Source organism: Lipophrys pholis (assembly GCF_963383615.2).
Source record: "Lipophrys pholis genome assembly, chromosome: 9".
NCBI classification, from domain to species: Eukaryota; Metazoa; Chordata; class Actinopteri; order Blenniiformes; family Blenniidae; genus Lipophrys; species Lipophrys pholis.
In genome coordinates this window covers 20,118,931-20,138,933 of record NC_137639.1, presented here as the reverse complement: position 1 = coordinate 20,138,933, position 20,003 = coordinate 20,118,931, and the positions used below count along the sequence as shown (strand labels likewise).

General features: G+C 41.9%; 1 protein-coding gene across 1 annotated transcript in view; it reads left to right on the top strand.

Moving 5' to 3' along the window:
• tmem145 (transmembrane protein 145) overlaps positions 1 to 20,003 on the top strand; it is a 50,599-nt gene that overhangs the window by 29,200 nt on the left and 1,396 nt on the right. The window contains exons 6-14 of the mRNA XM_080471344.1: positions 5,407 to 5,491; positions 6,007 to 6,078; positions 8,063 to 8,131; positions 8,834 to 8,914; positions 9,248 to 9,326; positions 12,121 to 12,214; positions 15,290 to 15,462; positions 16,064 to 16,184; positions 16,632 to 16,820. Of these exons, the coding sequence (XP_080327470.1) occupies positions 5,407 to 5,491; positions 6,007 to 6,078; positions 8,063 to 8,131; positions 8,834 to 8,914; positions 9,248 to 9,326; positions 12,121 to 12,214; positions 15,290 to 15,462; positions 16,064 to 16,184; positions 16,632 to 16,820 (963 nt within the window). The remainder of the gene's footprint in view (positions 1 to 5,406; positions 5,492 to 6,006; positions 6,079 to 8,062; positions 8,132 to 8,833; positions 8,915 to 9,247; positions 9,327 to 12,120; positions 12,215 to 15,289; positions 15,463 to 16,063; positions 16,185 to 16,631; positions 16,821 to 20,003) is intronic.

Here is a 20,003-nt window from a genome sequence, read left to right as displayed (position 1 = left end):
TTTGTGCAGCGTGTAATGTGTCACCAGGGCAGCTCATGTCCAAGTCGCGGTCCCGTTTTTAGAAGGCTTTATCCGAGTTGGATATTGAAGCATTTCACTGGCCTGCACTGAAGTCTGACCTCAAGCAATTTGAGGACTGAGCTGGAACACCGACCGTGAGCTGCACCTTATCACCTAACATCAGCGCCTGACCTCGCTGATACTCTGCTCCCCACTGGGAGAAGATCCCCGCAGCAAAAGACTCGCAGGACGGCGTTCCCACAAGCATGGCTGTCATAACTGTTTATGAAGGGACATCTGTTGTGAACAACCAGGTGAGTTTATGAGTCGAGGTTAGTGCTTCATAGCCCGTGAAAGCAGCCGTATATTTCTGTGCACTCGTTCAGGTCACATGCTTTGGAAGATGCATGTTTGAAGGTTGTACATGATGCGAAGGCAAACCGGAAAATGAGATAGTGGAGTCTTCAAAGATTTGCTGCTCTCGCCGTTGTCGAGAAGCACTACGTCTCACCTAACCAACCTTGACAGCTGCAGATAGAAGTGATGGAGAAAACTGACTTGTGAAGGAGCCCGGAGATATAAATATGTATTTTAATTGATGTTTTGCAGAACGGCAGAGCACATAATACATTCAGTGATTTCATATTAGACTGACAGGCTCACAGTCCTCAGATATATTGGAAACAAAACAGGGACAATAACAAGATGCTGATGTTTATCAAAACAGATATCCATTAATGAAAATAAACAGCAGTTTAAAACAAAAAAACTTGAGTACTTTATTACTCCAATTGAATCATATTTACACATCTTTCAGTCCAAAAGGTTTCCTCTGAAATGTTTCTGGACTCTGCCCATTGATGTGAAAGAATTCCAGGGTGGCAACACTTTACTAAGCCTGTAGTTTCAGACAATCACACCCACTTGTCTTTTCCTGAGGACCTACCTGTTGAATTAAGAGAAAGAGCTAATTTATTTACCTCATTTATGGAGTCTTGAAGCGAAACAGACTAATCACAGTCGTGATGTAATCTGCATTTTGAATGCTGCCTTTGGAGAATGGAGCCACTGAATTAGGGTTACTGTGGCTTTGACAAGGTTTTTGGTGAGTATAAGTGAATATACTCCCAATCTGATTGATGTATCCCCGCGTGACTGAATATCTTTTCCCAGTTATAGACTCAGACATATTAAAACTAAATCACAAGCAGTTCAGGCGGATTACATGAAATCAATGACATTAAAGTGAAGCCGAGCAGTCGGCTCTCATCCAGAGTGAAGGTCACTAAACTCTAAACTCACACCATGTTGTGAATTTTGGATGAATACCAAACCTCCTGTAATTCCACGTTGACAGATGTTGTCAGCATCTGATCCATTGACATTAAATGTCATTTGTTGATTGGTCATAAGCACAGATTTTCTTCCTTGAAAAGCTAAAGTGTGAGTATATTTCCCATGCGATTGGTGCATCTGTGGCATTCATATTGGTCTGGGATTGAACTTTTCCTCTGCATCGTCTCAGTTCCTGTATTTATTTTTACATTGATCCGAAAAGTGATGGGGATGCAGAATTGTGTTTTTTCGTTGGAAAATCTGTACGAGAGACAAAAAAATTTATGTCGATCTGTTTTAAATGCATCTCCAGCAAATCCTCTCGTTTTATTTAAATGCTGCTGATTTAATGAAGCACCCTTCTTTCACTCCGTGGTTGTTGAATTACATGGCTGCCAATCACTTTTGGATTTACAATCTGGGTGGTGTCAAGTGCACACAGCCTTACTGGAAGTTTTCAGAGCATCTCCCGCGTGAGGTCAATGGCACTCAGCGACAAGCCGTACCCAAACATTTATGTCCGCAAGTCACACTCTGTAGACTCTCAGAAGTCCCGTTTTTAAATGCACTTAGCAGCTCCCCATGAGGCTGTGAGAGGTGTAGACTGTACAGATGTTTAAGTGAGAACACCTTCAGTGAGTGATATATCAGCAGAGTACATCGAAGTGGGTGCCGTTTACACCCACGGCAGCCTGAAGCTCATCTTGCGACTCCCCATCTGTCCTGCAGAGAGATTTCCCGCTGTGAAACTGCCACTTCGTCTCTCATCGCTCCTTCCTCCCACTGCTTCCATCGCTCTCTCCCTCTTTGCATATTCTCCCTTTTCCTTCACGCCGCCTTTCTCTCCACCTGTATCCTAAACTTTCTTTCTCTCTGCATCTGTCTCCCTCTTCATCTCTGTCTCCTTGCTCTTTGTGTCTGTATTGATTTTGTGGCAGTGCACACTCCATGCTTCTCGCCCTTTTTTGATGGAGGGAGTGAGATGGAGTCTCGGGCTGCCAAATGAAATCAAAGTCTCTTTTTTTTTTCTCCTCTCCCTCCCTCTTTCTGTTCCCTCGCTCCACCGCAACAAGCGCAAACTCCATTGGCTTTGAACTTGTGTGTGTGAAATGAGCTCTCTGTGCTCTGATTGTCAACCCATCTCTGAGCCCTCTCTCGTGTCCCCGTCCCCCCTTTTTTCCTCTCCTCCCAAATTCCCTTTAATGTGACTGTTTGCGTTAAAAAAAAAAAAAAAAAAAAAAGACTGTCAAAACGTGTTTATTGTATCAACAGTGCTGTACCAGCAAGGTAGTTCCATGGGGTTTCTCGCCTGTTTACATTACCCAGATATTCCTTCTGTGACATCTTTCGTAACATTGCAGAGTAGGCCAATTATATCAGATTGACACGTAAGTATAATGAGCCTAACAAATAATTGATATTTCACGCTGTTAATAATTAAAAACAAACATTAAGTGAGTGAAAACTGTTGCTATGGATATGATCCATCCATTCTTCCTGTTAATCTGGGTCATTCTGCACGTTTGCAGCGCAGTAGGCGAAGCAGCCTCGATTCCCCTTTCTTCCTTTCTTTCTCCACCAGTTTTTTTTACCCTCACCTGGGGGATCCTGAGGTGCCTTCAGGCCAGCTGGGAGATCGACTGCATGACACAATTACACTCAGCAGTTCAATCAAGAGCCGGCTCTGCACCAAAAACCATGAGGGCATTTTAGTCCCGCTGTCGCAGGAACTGCTGGAAGAAATCTTGGGATCTGTTTGGAAAGATGTGTGGGCCTTTTTTTTTTGTGTGTGTTATCACAAACATCACATCATCATTTTAATTGACATCGCTAAGCTGCAAGAGAGAAGAGCAAAGGCAGATGTTGCTCTCTTCAATCACTTTGCGATCTGGTGTGAAAAATGGACATCGGTGCTGCACAAAGTGATTAATCAGGCTACAGTCTAATGATCAACAGCAAGCCGGCTCCATTAGATTTTCTCATCATCGTTGTAGATGATTGGTAAACAGTTTGGTTTGAAATTACAGCTCGCTTATGTGTTGAAGTTGGAATCTGGGACAAGTTTAAATGGCCTTGAATACGATGAGCCTACGTGGTGGTTCGTACGCTCACCTCATGACAAGAAACCTCAAGTCCACAGCTCTCCTGTGTTGTTTGCATGTTCTCCCTCTGCAGGGGTTGATTTTCTGTGCATTCCTTTCACAATTTTCCAGCAAACAAGTGTGTTGGCTGGATCGGTGACTCTAAATGTGTGCGTGTGTGATTTCCTGGTTAAATTGGGCTGCATTCGGCCCACAGTCCATTGTTGTTCCTAATTTTTCCATTGGACGACACACAGTTTGATTAAAAGTATAGCTCATAATGCAACGCTGAAACTCCGAACTGAACTGCAGATGGCAACGATGCGCTGAACAAAAAGACCAGTGATGCATCAGGGACAGCTAGCCACCTTATCATTAGCAAAGTCGCATTGGCTTTCATGTTCCATCCCACGAGGGCGACTTTGTGAGAATATTCATGCTAAAAACTGCAGAAATGGAAAGGTCTTTGCAGACATTTCACTGGAGAAAAACACTGTGGCAGATATGATTTCAGTTTGCAAAAACATCTCACATTAATAAAAAACAAGTACATTGAAAGGGAATATATTTGATATGCATTGTTGTTATTTTATTTTTCACAATAAAACCCTTGAAGTATTGCTTGCGTTTTATAGTTCAGCTGTAGCTCCTGCAGCTCTGAGTTCAATAAAGCAGTTATAGAAAAGGCAACACTCTCACCTCACAGCCAGCAGCCTCGGTTTAATCCCAAGCTGCAGTCTGCCTGTGTGGAGTTTTGGATGTTCACCTTCTACATCTGTTTCCTTCAGGTACTCCAGCTTCCTCCCACAGTCAAAAGACATTGCATGTTAGGTTAATTCGTGACTCCAAATTGCCCATGCGTGCAAGTGATCGTCCGCATGAGTGTGTTATCGACTTGTTCAAGGTCAGGTCATGGAGCCAGCTGGGACCAGTTCCAGCTCCTGCAATCCTAAATTGAATGACACTGTTAAGGGAACGATCACAAAGCCACATGCTGGTGTCGTAGTTAGTTCCCTCAGGTTGAGTCAAAGTCGGTGGTTTTAATGTGGAATAACACCAGAGCTGCACAGTGCTACAGTGGTTGGCATTCAGCCTTCACCGTGAGTGGCTCTGTATTCAGTTCTGGTCGATTTCTACCTCCCAAAAACTGAAGACATGATTGTTAGGTTACTTTCACCCTGGGTATACCCTGGCTTGTGCCCATTGGTCATTGGGATCGGCTTCCTGGGACCATAAATTGGTTCAAGCTGGTGTAGCAGATGAAAAACTCCAGAGTTGTTCAGTGGTGTAGCGGATACCCATTTTTCCTTCCTCCAACAATCTCAAGATATGCATTGAATTGTAGAATTTCCCATAAGAGTGAGAGTGTGTGTGTGTGCACGCGCGTGACCTGCCTCTCACCCATCCCCAGCTGGGATTGGCTGCAGCTCCCTTGCAACCGCAGCTTGGTTAGAGTGGCTATGGAAGATGGATGGAAAGACCACATTGCTATTTTTTGGGGGGTGAAATGATTTTAAGGGCATGAGCAATGTGTGCTAAATATTTATATAAAAACCAAGATGCTGTGATATTTGATTTTGCTGCTAAAGTGCAGCCCTGAGTAAAATCCTTTAATGTTAAAGTACTTATCCCATCTTTGTGATCCAGAACTCTGAGGTTTTTACACTTTAACTTTGAAGGGCTGCTTTTAAGTGCAACCCATAATTTTTTTTCTTCTCGCTCCAAAAAGGTACCGCAGTTCTCAGTTTCATCTTCAGTGTGATAATGAAAAAGCAAAATGTCTTGAGGATGATGTTTAAATATAAATCTGAGGAGTCATTACTTCCCTCTGTCATTTCAACCCGCCGAGCAGTCCACTGCAGCATAAAGCATTAATGTGCATTTTGTACAGATCACAAAACCTTTAACAGTGCAAACGAATACATTTTTAATCTCACCTGCCATCCTCCGCCTCCTCCTTTGTCTCCCCTCTCTCCTCTCTCCCTTGCAGGGCGATGGCTTGCAGCTGGAGTACGAGATGAAACTGACCAATGGCCAGTCTTTCTGGACGCAGCATTTCTCTGCAGATGAATTTGGTAAGAGTGATTAGACAGACAGACGGAGATTACAGAACAAATCGCTGACGGCACAAGCCAACACCACTTAGCACAGCCAATAAAACACAGTGGACTGAACAAATTACAATAATGAAGGGACAGCTGAATGAATTAATGATGATAGATGAACTGAGAGGGAGGGATGAGAAGAAGAGGTTGTTGGATCTTCTAAATGAATTATTCCTACTTTCCAGTTCTTCTGCTTCCACTGCAGCTCCTTCTATCTCTGTTTCTGAACTAATCCGATATTCTGATCAAGTATGTGGCCCCCCCTGGATTTTTCATCTCTTTTTCAATTTATGTTCCTGCCCTCCTCGATTGTCCCTTCTTTCCGTTGTATTGACATTTCGTGAACCCCGGGACTCCCTCGCATTCCTCTTGTGCATTCACTGCCTCCCTTCTCTCTCCTTCTCTTTTCTATAATCTTCATCAGTTATTCCGTTCCCTTTATATCTTTTCCTTTTGACTCCTCTTCCTCCATCTCTTATTTACAGGAATCTTGGAGACGGACATCACGTTCCTGGTTATCTTCTCCATGGTGTTCCTCCTCTCCTGCTACTTTGCCTGTAAGTACTCTTTCTACTTTTACCCCCCCCCCCCGACATATTCTGACTTTCAGAGCCCGTAGCAATTATTAAGTGCCTTTTTTTTTAGCTCCAGCATAAAATCTACATGTTTCCTGATGGATTGGGAGTAAGGTCTCATGTGTTGAGTGATGGTGGAGCATGTGCCAGGCGGCTCTGGTGAGAGCTGCTCTGGGGTTTCATGTAAAGTGGGAACGGCTGAGTGGAGAAGGTAGTGGTCGCAGTCAGCTTATTGAAGCAAGTTCATCGCACGAAGGTCAGAAGAAAAAGCCCCGGAGCGGCTGAGAACAATAATTACAAGGAAAGAGTTGCCGTTCAAAGAAAAAAAGTAGAGTAATTCTCATCCTGTTTGTTTGTTTGTTTTCTGTGCGGCTACATTTCTCCCTTTAAATAAAAAAATAAAGACTTCTAATCAGTCATTTCCATCTTTTGTAGTGAAAATCCGGTCATTATGGCATGTGTTGAGAGAAGTTCAATTTGAAAGTAGTTTCTCCTGTAAAAATGTAGTTTCACAATAAAGCAACCACAAAAAACTAGTTGGAAAAAGTAAAAAAAAAGACTTTGTGCAGCCAAACTTTCTTAATTTCTCCGACCTCCTGAGATCTTACAAAGCTGCTCGTATCCCCTGATCATCCACAGTGGAAGGACCTGCTCAGCTGCCATGCAGTGAGAGATAGCAAACCTTTGAGCTCTTTGTCCATGAAATGCTTCTGAGCTTGAACTAGTTTTATCTGCACTCCAGAAAGTAACTTTAATTTACTTTACTGGCGTACCCTTAGAGATCCTGATCAGTTCTGCAAAGGGAGACCGTGCCACGGTGGCAGCATGTACGATAAAAAATACACCATATTCAGTAAAACATACAGATCATCTAGAAACCGCAACATGACACTGTAAGACACCTAATTCTCCAGAAAAGAAACAACATTCCTCCTTCAGAATCTTACCAATAGCGTGAATTTGTCAACAAATCTGTTGTTGATGGTTCAACAATATTTTTTCAAGGATTTGAACCAATCAGTTTTGATATGTAGTACAACAATAGACACCCAGTTTGTGAATTCAGCATACTGTAATCAAGCACGGACACAAGTGTAGCTTCCACCAGTTTTTTTTTTTATTGGCAATAAAAGCAAAACCAGATTTATTTCAAAGGTCATTTCAGTGGTTTATATCTATATTTTTATATTATTATATCTATAAATCCTCTCAGGAATGACACAAAGTCATACAATGCGCTGGCTTGCTTCCTTTGATTCTGCCATTGTTACGATCTTAGAGAGTGAATGAACTGCTGTGTTTACTCCTCTAAGTATTAGACGGCAGTTTACTGACAGATCTTGGAATTTAAATGAGTTTGTTCAAGTTTTATTAGAAATAACAGAGAGGAAAAAACTTCAGATTTACTGCTGGCTGAAAATATAAAAAACAGGTTTTGTGAAAATAATGAAAATGTGGACTCTAGACGTTTTTTCCCGTGTTGCTGCTTTCTGTGGAGGTCACGGGAGAAACCATCAGCACTCAGTGAGCCGAATCTGTGGAGAGACAGGCCAGCTGAGAGTGTGCATGGGCGTTTATGACCCTTCCTCCCCCTGTAAAATTCCCTCCTGGGCCGTGGCTGTTTGCCAGCATGTTTGTGTTTTAAAACAGGTCGCCTAAATACGCATTAGGAATACATCCTCACAGATTAGGTGGCGAGAACGGAGAAGATGAATAAGGCTTCATCCAGAGATGGGCGTCACAAGATGGATGCATGCTAATGATTGCTTCCCCAATTCATCCGGCCCGTTCCCTTGTTCTTGTTTTTTTCCCTCTCCTCGTCTCCCTGTACCTCTCACTCTGCTCCACCATCTGTTAGCATATCCCCATCCTTTTTATCTACACACACACACACACACACACACACACACACACACACACACCTCTGTCACCTCTATCTCATTCTTACTTTTTTTTTTCTATACAGACAATTTGAAGGGAAGACAGCTTCTTCACACCACCTACAAAATGTTTATGACTGCTGCAGGAGTGGAGGGTGAGTATTTAACACACACACACACACACACACACACACACACACACACACACACACACACACACACACACACACACACACACACACACACACACACACACACACACACACTCTGGAGATGACAGTGAGCCTCTTGCACGGCTGCAGCAGCATCTCATACCTTAATCCCCACTTCAAGAGCGGAGATATTATCGCCCTTATTAGCCTCTGAATAGGAACTATTGCAAACAGCGGAGCCGAGTTCCAGTGTTCAGCAGAGCATACTGTTACTGATGAATCCCACCACCCTTCTCATCCTATCCAATCCTCTTTCTTCTCTCCCCTTATCTTTCGTTCTTCTTTCTCGCTCACGTGCCCCCCCCCCCCGAAAATCTCCCCTCGAGTCTCCTGCCACCCCCTAAATTCACTTTCAACCTCCTGCTTTCTCGAGCCTTCTTCTGCTCTTCTTCATCAATTCCTCTTCTTTTCTGTCTCACTTTTCTCACCCTGTTGTCCTCCCCCTTATCTACCCTCATTATCAACTCCCCATCACTTCTTCTCTGTCTGTCCTTTACTCCTTCTATCCTCTTTTGTCTTTTTTTTCCTTCTTGTGTAATTCCTGCTCACCAATCGCCCCCCCACCCCACCCCCCCCACCCCCCCACCCCTTCCCCACTATCTTTTTTCCTAATCCTATCCTCTGTTCATCTTTTCCACTTGGCAGTGCTCAGCCTGTTGTTCCATTGTGTCTTCTGGGGCCTGTATGCTAGAGATGGAGTTGGCACCGGCAGCCTGAAAATACTAGGTGAGTTCTTCTGGTGCATCGGTCACCGATTGAATGACTGACACTACCACTGCATTAGAAAATCACTCACTGCCCGAGCAGAATCAGCAAGTGGACGATGATGGATGTGTGCATGGCTGAAGAAAATTAATAGCCGGTTTCATGGGCACAGGCAGGCTCACGCATGATTTTTCTATTTTTTTTTTCTTATAACCATGTGTGTCCAATATGTGTGTGGTGACCTGATTTTTATCATTCCCCTCTGATTTTGCAGATTCGGAAACCACAACCTAATTACCCCTTCTGTTTTCTCATTCTCATTTTCTCTCTCTCCCTCTCTCCATCCTTCTCCAGGGAAATTACTGTTCTCCGTCAGTTTCCTGGTGTTCCTTCTGATGCTGATATTGTTGGGCAAAGGTTTCACTGTCACCAGGTGGGAGGAATGCACCTTTTATATATATTTTTTTGTGTGCGTGTCCTTGTATGATTCCTCTCTACAATGTTGGTTCATGCAAAAATGTCACTTTTGTGCAAGTGTGTTTTAGCCGTCACTGTCTGTCACTGTCAGGTCGGCCTGTCATCGTCTCATAACACGACAATGGTTGACAACGCTCTGTCAAAAAGTCACATCGCTCTCGTTGGGTGGATGAACGCTGTGATAGATGGGATGGATGAGTGCGCCCTACACCAATCAGCCAAAACAATATGACCACTGATGGGTCAACTAAACAACATTCATTCATTCATTCATTCATTCATTCATTCATTCATTCATTCATTCTCTGTACCACTTTATGAAACTTACTGTTCAGAAATATTAATTTCCAGCTGACTGTTGGGTGAAGACAGGTCACCAGTCATCACAGGGACAATCAGACACACTTGCATTCACTGTTACAGGCAATTCAGAGTCATTTAACCTCAGATACATGTCTTTGGATTGTGGGAGGAAACCAGTAAACATGCAAACTTTGCACAAAGGTCTTCCTAAGCTCAACTCAAAGTGGTGTAATAGTTAGTGGACTTCCCTCACAGTGAGAATGTGTCCACTCTGTAGCCAGATACAGGTTTGTTTGTTGTTGTTGTTGTTGTTGTTTTCAAATGAATGTATTGTTTTTATTTTAATGATACACACCTCACACAAAGAAGTTTGTTACAACACCCACACAGAACGTCCTACCCACCTTTAACCAACAAAAACCTCATGTGGTGGTTCACATATAACAGTAATGATGCATCATTGACTGGGGTCTACATGATAGTCTATGATAAATTAAATCCTGTTTTAAGCAAACATGCAACTGGAAAAAAAAAGAGCTGGGGGCAAAATAAACTTATAAAGAACTGAGAAACTCGCATATCCACCATGTCTCTAATCTGTATATTAGTAGTATTGAGGTGTAAGTCCTGGAACAGCTCTGTTCCACCCAGTTATCACATTTATTGTTTTTCCCAACGTGACACTGGTTAGTTTGTGAAGATCTATTAAGCAGCAGGTGAACACTGTGTCAGAAGCAGGAAAAAGGAACGACCATTAGGATTTTCGCGGGTTTAATAAGTTGTATTATCACTGCGCTGCACCGTTTCCAAAACCGGCTCTCTCGTGGGGTGTTGCCACTCTGCAGTGTTTATCAGAAGTGGTACCTGAAAGGAAACGTGGTGAACATGAAGCTTATTGATGTACAGTATACTATCCAATGGAGCTCCTGCGATGTTAATTACATGACTTAATGGAAACACATGCAACCGGCAGCCAGCAGCCAGCAGGCCACATGCAGACCTTGTTCCCGATACTTGCAGCCCACGAAACAGCTGTGTTCTCGGTTACGATTTGGCTCTCTGGTATTAAAGATGTTTTTCATTTCTGCAGCAAAAGGGAAACATATAATGCTGTGGCAGATCTGTGTATTGTGATATTGAAAGGAAAGCAATACATTGCAATACTAGCACTGATGTGGTATAAAAAATGCACAACCATATGCATAAAATATGAGTGTGTCATTAAACGTCAGTACAATATGTTTTAAAACTGACACAGTAGCATAAAAAATGGTATTGCAGAGCTCGTGGATTCTTATTTTCCTTCCACTGTATTTGCTCTCATGTGCAGTGTTGTTTCTGTGTTTTATGTGAAAGGCCTGCATACAGATTTTTTGGTTTACTCTTCTGTGGGCAATGTTTCATGGACATTTGTGCGGGACAAAGCGGTTAGACTCCACAATGGATGATTTACAAATGCTTTTCTTTGCTGGAACATCAGCGTGTCTCCGTCCCACAGCTGACTGGACCAAGGCAATACTTGTTTAATAGTCATTGGTCTGGCAAGCTTTCTAAGTCTAGTTTCAAAGCGCTGTTTAGAAAAATTGTGCTGTACTTGACAATGTTTGGTTTTTTTTAAAGGCCCTTCTTTGGAGAAATTGGTGTTACGTAATCATGCCCGCTGAAAACTCCTGAACAGACTGTTTGTATAAAAAGCATTTCATAAAGTCTTGAGTTTTGACTTTTCATCATTTCAAGTGTCATTCAAACTTTAGGAATTGGTTCTGCTTTAGGCTTAATTGAATCCCTGTGATTTTTTTTATTCATTTTTTTTTTTTTTTTTTTTTTAAATTCTTATAAACTGAACTTGGAGCAAAAACTGAGTTTGCAGGATTTATCTACTGGCTTTTTTGACTCTAGGATTACACTCTCCTCAGGGTTTAGTAGACTCTGTGATCTCTGGAGTTATTAAACCCTCTTAAAACCCAAGTGATTAGACTTAAAACTGCACAATCATCACACTCTAAACAGGGCTGTTTATCTGCAGTACAGTACCTGACTCGCTGACAGTATGAAGAAAACTGCTCCGCAACTCTGATATGTTTATTTTACTTCTGGTGTGAATTAGTTGCTGCGAACGGATCTTTGATATACTGAAGAAGGCTTAGCTCTGAAATGCTGCTTTTTGTCAGTTGTGTGGGAAAACACATTAATTTCTGTTACTGTTGGAGAGCCTGCAGTTATTTTAAATGTATAAACAGTCGTGAGCTGAGTGCCCAGGACCCTTTCATGCCGTGTGCTGTTTAATAGCTGCTCCTAGACTGAGCTGAAGAGCCAAATGCTGTCTGTATCAGTGTGTGTTTACCGTCCATTTGTGCAACTGTAAGTGTGTCTGCGTGTGTGTGCCTCTTATCTTCCTCCAACTTGTGTGTGACCTCTGACCCTGCTGGTTTATCCGTCTGTCTCAGGGCGAGGATCAGTCACAGTGGGTCTGTTAAACTGAGTATCTACATGACGGTCTACACAATCACCTACGTCATCCTGTTCATCTACGAGGCAGAGGTACAGTACACACGACAGCCCCGCTGCACTACGCTCAACACTCCACAACACTCAAGACTATTTCTGTCTTTATTACTGATTAATCTTTCAATATATTGTTCACCGTGGTAGCAGTGTGAAATGACCATTATCTGCAGTAGGAACATGATTTTATTGACTTTTTTTTTTTTTTTTTTGAGACGTATTGACTCTCCTGACTTTTCTACTGCAAACAATGAAGCTGGCTCCCGTGGAGAAGTGCGCCTCGACGGCTATCAACTGCGCTGCTGTAAAATCTGGACGACATCCAATGAATTTTGATGACAATGATTTTCTGAGTGCTCATCTAGCACCACCATCTGATGACATTTTAATGTGTTCAATATTTGGTTGGTGACCAAATATCAGCAGAACAATGACTCCCAAAAGCTTCAGCTGCACTTTGTGTTTAGTACCGTTAGTGGGGTCACGTTCTACGGAGGAAATTAGATCCATCACACAGCTGTTCAACACAGTTTTTCGTTCATAAAATGAACCTACCTACACCTACTACTTCATTAGTAGGTGTGTCTACATCAGTGGTCACCCACATAGCGTGTTTTATCCTCTTCCTGCTTCAACACACCGTCATTGCGATCCAGTGTGTCCCAGCAGGGAGAAACCTAAAACAAAGAGTGAAGTGCTCTGGAGTCGATGAGCTTTGTATCCTGCTCACAACAAATCTCAAAGTTGAGAAACGTCTCACACACATAACCGGAGTGATAGAATGCATCATAGAAAACTTGTATTTCCTTCCTTCCTTGTATTCTGCCCCATTGGTTTCCTTTTTTTTAAACAAGCTTTCTCTGCTCCTCCTGGCCTCTTTCTGCCGTCCAGGCTCATTTACGCTCAACAGCACTAACATGAGATACCTTTATAGACTCCATATTTAGACTGAACCAACCCTGACGGATGTAGGAGGAGCAATACTCTAATAGTACGTCTGATCTGATCTACTGCTATGCATTAGGTGGTGTTCCCCCACACAGAATGCAAAATGTGTATTTATTGATGTTATAAACGAAGGCCACAACTGTTACATTCATTCATTAATGTAATCCCAACCAGCTCGGATTTGAAGCAGCCCACAGGGACTCCAACCAGACCTCCAGTTCACTCTCTGCCTATTACTAATTTGTTATCGCAGTCGTGGACGAGGTGAATGTTATACTTGCTGATTTAGACATGCTATTGCATTTGTTAAGAGCACGGTGGGATGCGGATGTTGGCGTAAAGCTCCTTGCCAATTCACAGTCTCACGATGACGCTAACGTGGCTGCAGACTCGTACAATTGTTTGCCTCAGGTGACACCTTCACATTGATCATTCTGTTTGAACAACCCACATTAGATATTCAGTTCATAATATAAAACAGGGAGCTGAAAAACCCCACGTTTGATCAGTGTGTTTTATTTATTAACCTTTTCAGCACAAGTTGACAAGGATTGTGTTGGTTTGATGACAAAAAGTCCTTCACAAGGGTTCAAAAGAATTAGCAGCTGTTTCATCAATAGCTTCAGAGATGTGACGCTTAAAAACAATCTGAACGATGACAGTAGGCATTTTTCATTGTTTTGGGGACACTTTATAGATAAAAATTAAGCAGTTTTAATTTGAGGAATGATTAACGGAACAATTACAGGTGAAAATAATCTTTAGTGACAGAACCAATTTTCATACTAATGAAATCATCTGCACTGTGGTCCCTCAGAAGCTGCTGCCGTTTCTGATACCAACACTTTCAACTTCTTCCTTTTGAAAGCAGCTTGTGAAATGCACCCAGGATGACTGGGTGAGAGATTTCTGTCTCGACAATGCTCAACACAGCGTCTGCACTTGTGTTATTGCTCTCTTCGGCTTCTTGAATGAGCTGATAAATATTCATGGAGGCGCTGCGCCCACAGATCCGCGTGGGCTGTAATGGCTTTTTCTGTCAAGTCACTCATTACTCTTGATACATTGATAATTATGAGCATGCATCAAATCAATAGTAAAAAAAAATAAATACAATTTGGAAAAACTAAACCAAAAGAGAATTCTAGAACTTCTGTCCTGACGGGGAACAACAAGGCAACTCCCAACTGCAAAAACAACTCCAGATGTTGATGATGCTTCTACTGTACCTGAGAAAATAAATCTTACATCAGTGGTGTGGAAGCATCCTGGGACTGGAAGGTTTCCTTTATTAATCAGCGCACCATGAGATCCCCACTCTCATTAATTATACTGCCTCGGCTTGTGAAGACAGAAACAGATTTTACCATCTATGATGTAGAGCATATCATAAGCATATGAGCTTATGAATTAATAACACACTTGGGGCTGTTATAGCTGCATGCAGCACAGTCTGTCGTGGAGGTGGTACGTTTAGGGACAGTGGATTATAGTCTTTGAATACAGCATGGTAATGACCCAGTGGGAAGAGTGCAGTGGAAGTATCCGTGTTATATTTAACACTGGAGCCTATAGCCATCTCTCACCCGGCAATATGGAGCTCTGAAGCAGTATAATTTATCTGCCGCCTGCCCTCCAACATGAGCGCTGCTATTAAAGAGCTCAAAACTCAGGGGAGCTCCCGCTAAAAATAAGCTAAACTGGGTTACAATTGGAACTGAGATGAGGACTTGAAGAGTGTTCCTGCAGCCGGGAGTCTCTCAGGCTCTGGTTGGCCGGTCGGACCTGGAGAAGCTCTTCGGCAGGCCATCAGACCTATGCATTATGTAGCAACAGTAACACGGTATGGCTCATGTGTCTAGCCGCTGGACTGTGAAATGCAATCTAGTATCTGTACATGCAAGCACACAAGCCAAACGCACACCCGCAAAGTGGTGTGTGCACATGTGCTGGTGACCTAGTTGAAGAGAAGAAGTGTCAATGTCAAAAGACTCAAGCAGGAAGCTACAAGCTGAGCTTTTGGCACAGTCAGTGCAGCGGATCAGCTGAACTCCAGGCCATTCATCTTAGTAATTAGGACACGGGCGGCATTATGATGCCAAGTCAGGAGACACTTCAGTCCTTTTTTGTGTCGAAGTTTGAGTGTGTGTTTTCTTGTGCCAGTTCTTTGACCCAGGTGAAGTCCTGTACGCCTACGACAGCCCGGCAGGCTACGGCCTGATGGGCCTGCAGCTGGTTGCCTACGTGTGGTTCTGTTACGCAGTGCTGGTCTCTCTGAAACAATACCCTGAGAAGCAGCCCTTCTACATCCCCTTCTTCACCACGTACACGTTATGGTGAGACCAGCACACCTTCACTCACCCCTGCTGCACACAACGGCACCTGAATCAGGGATTTCAGGACTACAGACAGACACATTCGTGGTTGAAGTCTCTTCAGTTTGAATAGTTTATTCTGCGCTCAGTAAAAACATGCATGAGAAAGATAATGCCTTCACTCTCCAGGAATATATTCCTGAGTGAATGATTGCAAAAAAAAGAAAACAATCTATTTTCCTAAACTGATGAAATTACCTCCACTGCAATAAATTATGCTCTTATAGATGTGTGCTAACCAGTCAACAGTGTGTACACATTTATTTATTTTTTCCCTTTCACTCAGCCCTGAGAGAAGGTCCCATTGCAGACACTGTGTAGTTTCTGTCGTTCATCCACTATGTATCATAGAAAGGGTTTGAAATGAAGTGTTTATCACAAAGACCAATGTTATCTCTCTTATTGTTACTCATTGCAGCCACTATTTGCAGCCTCATTATCTCCAGCACACTTCTTGTATATCTCCTGCTCTCTCTCTCTATCTATCTATCTATATAATCTATCTCTATCCATCTGTTTTTCCTTCATTGATATCCCAAATCTGTTCACTCTTCGTGCTCAGGTTCTTTGCGGTGCCTGTTATGGCTCTGATCGCCAACTTTGGGATTCCTCGTTGGGCTCGTGAGAAGATTGTCAATGGCATTCAGCTCGGCATCCACCTCTACGCTCACATCGTCTTCCTTGTTCGTAACACACACACACACACACACACACACACACACACACACACACACACACACACACACACACACACACACACACACACACACACACACACACACACACACACACACACACACACACACACACACAGGCTTGCTCATGGACATTCTTTCACTTGAACATAGTTCACATTATTCAGGAGTCATTATTGCCACTGTCAGTCATACATTATTCACTATGCTTGAGTCATAACTGCTTCATGCTGATTGTCTCCTCCACACATCATTATCTACATCTTTCTCACCTCCGACATATTGTTCTTTGCTAATGGGCTGTACCACTCGTACAATTTCTCTTTCATGTTACTGCTTGCTGGCTGCATTGCATTTCTCATTTATTTTAATGTGTTGGCCACTGCATAATACTTTGATTGTATAGGTGAGATCAGTCCCTTTTTTCTCTTTCAGGTTATCACACGGCCTTCAGCCGCCAATAAGAACTTCCCGTATCATGTTCGGACGTCCCAGATTGGGATCCTGCTCTCCAGTCCAAAAGGAGGCGAGGGGGGCGAGAGCTTCCCCCACCATGCGTATGGAAACAGCTCTTTCCTGGGAGATTCTCAACCCAACTTCACTGAACTTTTCTCCATCCAGTCGGTAAGTACAGATTCAAATGTTCTTAATTTTATTGTTATGTTATGGGTTGTAGTTTTGGATGACCTCAATGCAACAAGTGATCATCACAAGTGTCTTTCATGGCACTCTAAACTAATGAAACGTCAAAACATTGACAAGAACAGAAGACAAAACTGTGGAGTGCAAGAACAATACCTACATGTACGAAACAAGACAAACATCAAAACACTATAACTGCCCAATAGAGACCATTAGTTAGTTATACACTTCCGAAAAAGCTGCTAATACTACTTATTATTGTTATATTTGTGTTGGCTATATGGGGTATTTTTGTTAAAACCAGTTGGGAGAAAAGTGCAGGAATCCATCTATTAATGCCCAGCATCATATTCAATTCTACATTTAGTGTTCTAACCAACATCACACCTTTTACACGATATCACAGTTTTTTTTAAGTCAAATAAATTACTAGATTCTAATCATACTGCAAAACATAAACACTCACCACAGTGAGTCCAGTCTGGCAGATTTAATAGTGAATGCCATCAGAAGCTGGAATTGCTCCAAAACACAACGCGGGGAAACAACTGAAAGAAATAGACCTTTGGCTAAGCCCCGCCCCCAAACACAAACGAGCCAATAGCATCCGACTACCAACTGCCTGGAAACGCCCCCTCGCACAATCTCTTCATAGAGAACCATTAGAGCTGGCCACACTTCTGATGCTTTCTGGGCTGCATGTAGCTTTGTTGTCAGATTTGTTGTCTGTTGTCCTGAAGCACACACACACACACACACACTCCGAGTGTCTATAGCCACTTTAAATGCTGCCTTACTTTCTAGCACTTGCTTTGTGTGATTAATAACTTCTCAACTGCTCTCATTGTGTAGATTTTTTTTAATGAGCAACCCTCCCTGGCAAGCGTAGCTTGAAATTAACTCCTGTCTCATCGAGGAAAGATGCTTCGAATTAGAAGTCGTGACTTTAACAATCTAATTTGTGAGGGAACGCGTTTATGGGGATTGTTTTTCTGCGGAAAGTTCTGTATCTTCCTCGGACTGTCAGATAAATAACAGTAAACACTGCACAACGCTGTACAAGCGCTGATAAGATACGACTTGGGAACAATGAAATAATGTTTGAATGCAAACTTTGACGAGACCTAATTTAAGCATCATGTCAGCACATAAGGAGAGCGCATAGTCAAATTTTATGAATGCATGAATGAATAACTTAATTTCAAACCAACGTGTAAAACAATGTGATACAAAACAAATTCAGAAATATTCAACAAAAGAGGAAGAGAGAAGAAAAGTGAAAAACAGACATGCAAGTTTCTCTTCTGTTCGCTTAAATTTGAAGCACAGATTTTTACATTCGATCAACTTATTTACAAATTCTTATGTATATTTACAGTTAACACACAACAATCATCCCCATTTCTGCAGCCCAAAATGTACAATTATCTTATATTGTTAAAATAATCACTCAGATTTTTCGCCTAGTGATAGTAAATGTATACAAATGTCTCCACTGCAGCCTTTCCTCTTCCCACTTCATACCAAGGGTTTGTTGTTTATACATTTTTCGAAAAGTTTTGTGTTTGAACTTTCTTTAAGCTCATCTGCCAACTTGTTCAAAAAGATGTGCTGCTCACGCTGAGACACACCAACTTTTTCTAGTTTTGTTTTCTAAAGTTAAATCTTCCTCTCTAATTAAAACCCACTCCTTCGCACAAAACATTTCCTGGACTCTTTTATTGTCTGTTTCTGAAATAAATCCAGAAACAGAAAACAGAACACGAGGACAATCATTGATAAAGTTGCAGGTTATACATATATATTTTAAAAAGAAAATCTTTGAATGAGTTTGGGTCCGATGACCAGGATGTTTTCTGTCATTTAGAAGTTGCATCTCTAACTTGAAACCGTTGTAAAGATGCTTCATCTTCCTGGCTCCTGGCCGATACAGTTACCTCATTTGCTGCAGACATCTAATTAAAAGACACCGTGAAGCCCCGGTACAAGTGTTACTGTGGAAAATCCAATAAAACACAACGATTTTCAGCCAAGCTTTCAAACTTTAGAGCCTGAAATTCAAAGAGGGAAGTTCAGTCTCCCTTCCCTGTTGCCAAAGAGAATGCGCTCTTGTTTTTTAGATTTAAATGAAGATAATGAAGCTGCAGTCGACTTGTTGGATGCAACATAATCACTGCGTAAGAGTCATTTGGTGGAAGGGCCCAGAAATCCTGTGTTTTCCTGCTAAATGTGTATTTAAAACAGTGGCATTTTGTACTAACTATACGATTGATGACTCATAGATTTAGAACAATTATCAATCACTTATAGCTCAGATACAGTGTGGATGTTTAGCACAACACAAAGGACACGAGTCTCTCGTCTGATTGGATGTCGCTGTCATCACAGTAATTAATAGAGATCCCTGGAGCAACCGGTAATGTAATAATGAACATGAAGTAATGCCTGCTATTAGTGTGATGTCATAACACTTTGCCATTAATGGCTGGTTAATACATAATTGAAGCAGCATTTATATAAAAATCCTTTTAAAAATATATAAACTGCAGCCAATAATGTAACCCCACATAAATAAGACCATATTCTGGGAGGGTTTTTTTTATGGTTGTGAATATTTTTTATTACAGTTATTACATTATGGGCCATTATTGCATTATTGGTTGATATAATTCCACAAATGCTTTTTTTTTTAACGTCCCGCAATTTTCACAACTGATCTATGACGGGATGTTGTTGCATTTATACTTTAATTTGTAATGATGATCATAATGTGATGTCATCAAGCCACATTGTATCACACTATGGAGAAACTCTGTCCTCTGTCAACAAACATAACCAAAAGCGACAGTTTATTTGAGTCAATCACAAAGTGGTGAGAAAGAATTGAAGTATTTTGTTCTTGGTGGAACATTGTAATGGAGCACAAGTTTTCTCTGCTAAACCACCTCTCCTCTGGAACTAAACAAAACTGTTTAACAACTGATCCAAACATCAGAAACTGTGGAGAATACTGGAAAATGAAGTTACCAGTAATGAAAAATATTCCTATTATGAAGAAGGACCTTCCAATGTGTGTTTAGAAAGGGTTAGGCAGTATTTCTTAGTTATTTCAAAGAATCGACCTGAAACATTTTCTTGCAACGTGTCGACCGTCAAAGCAAATTC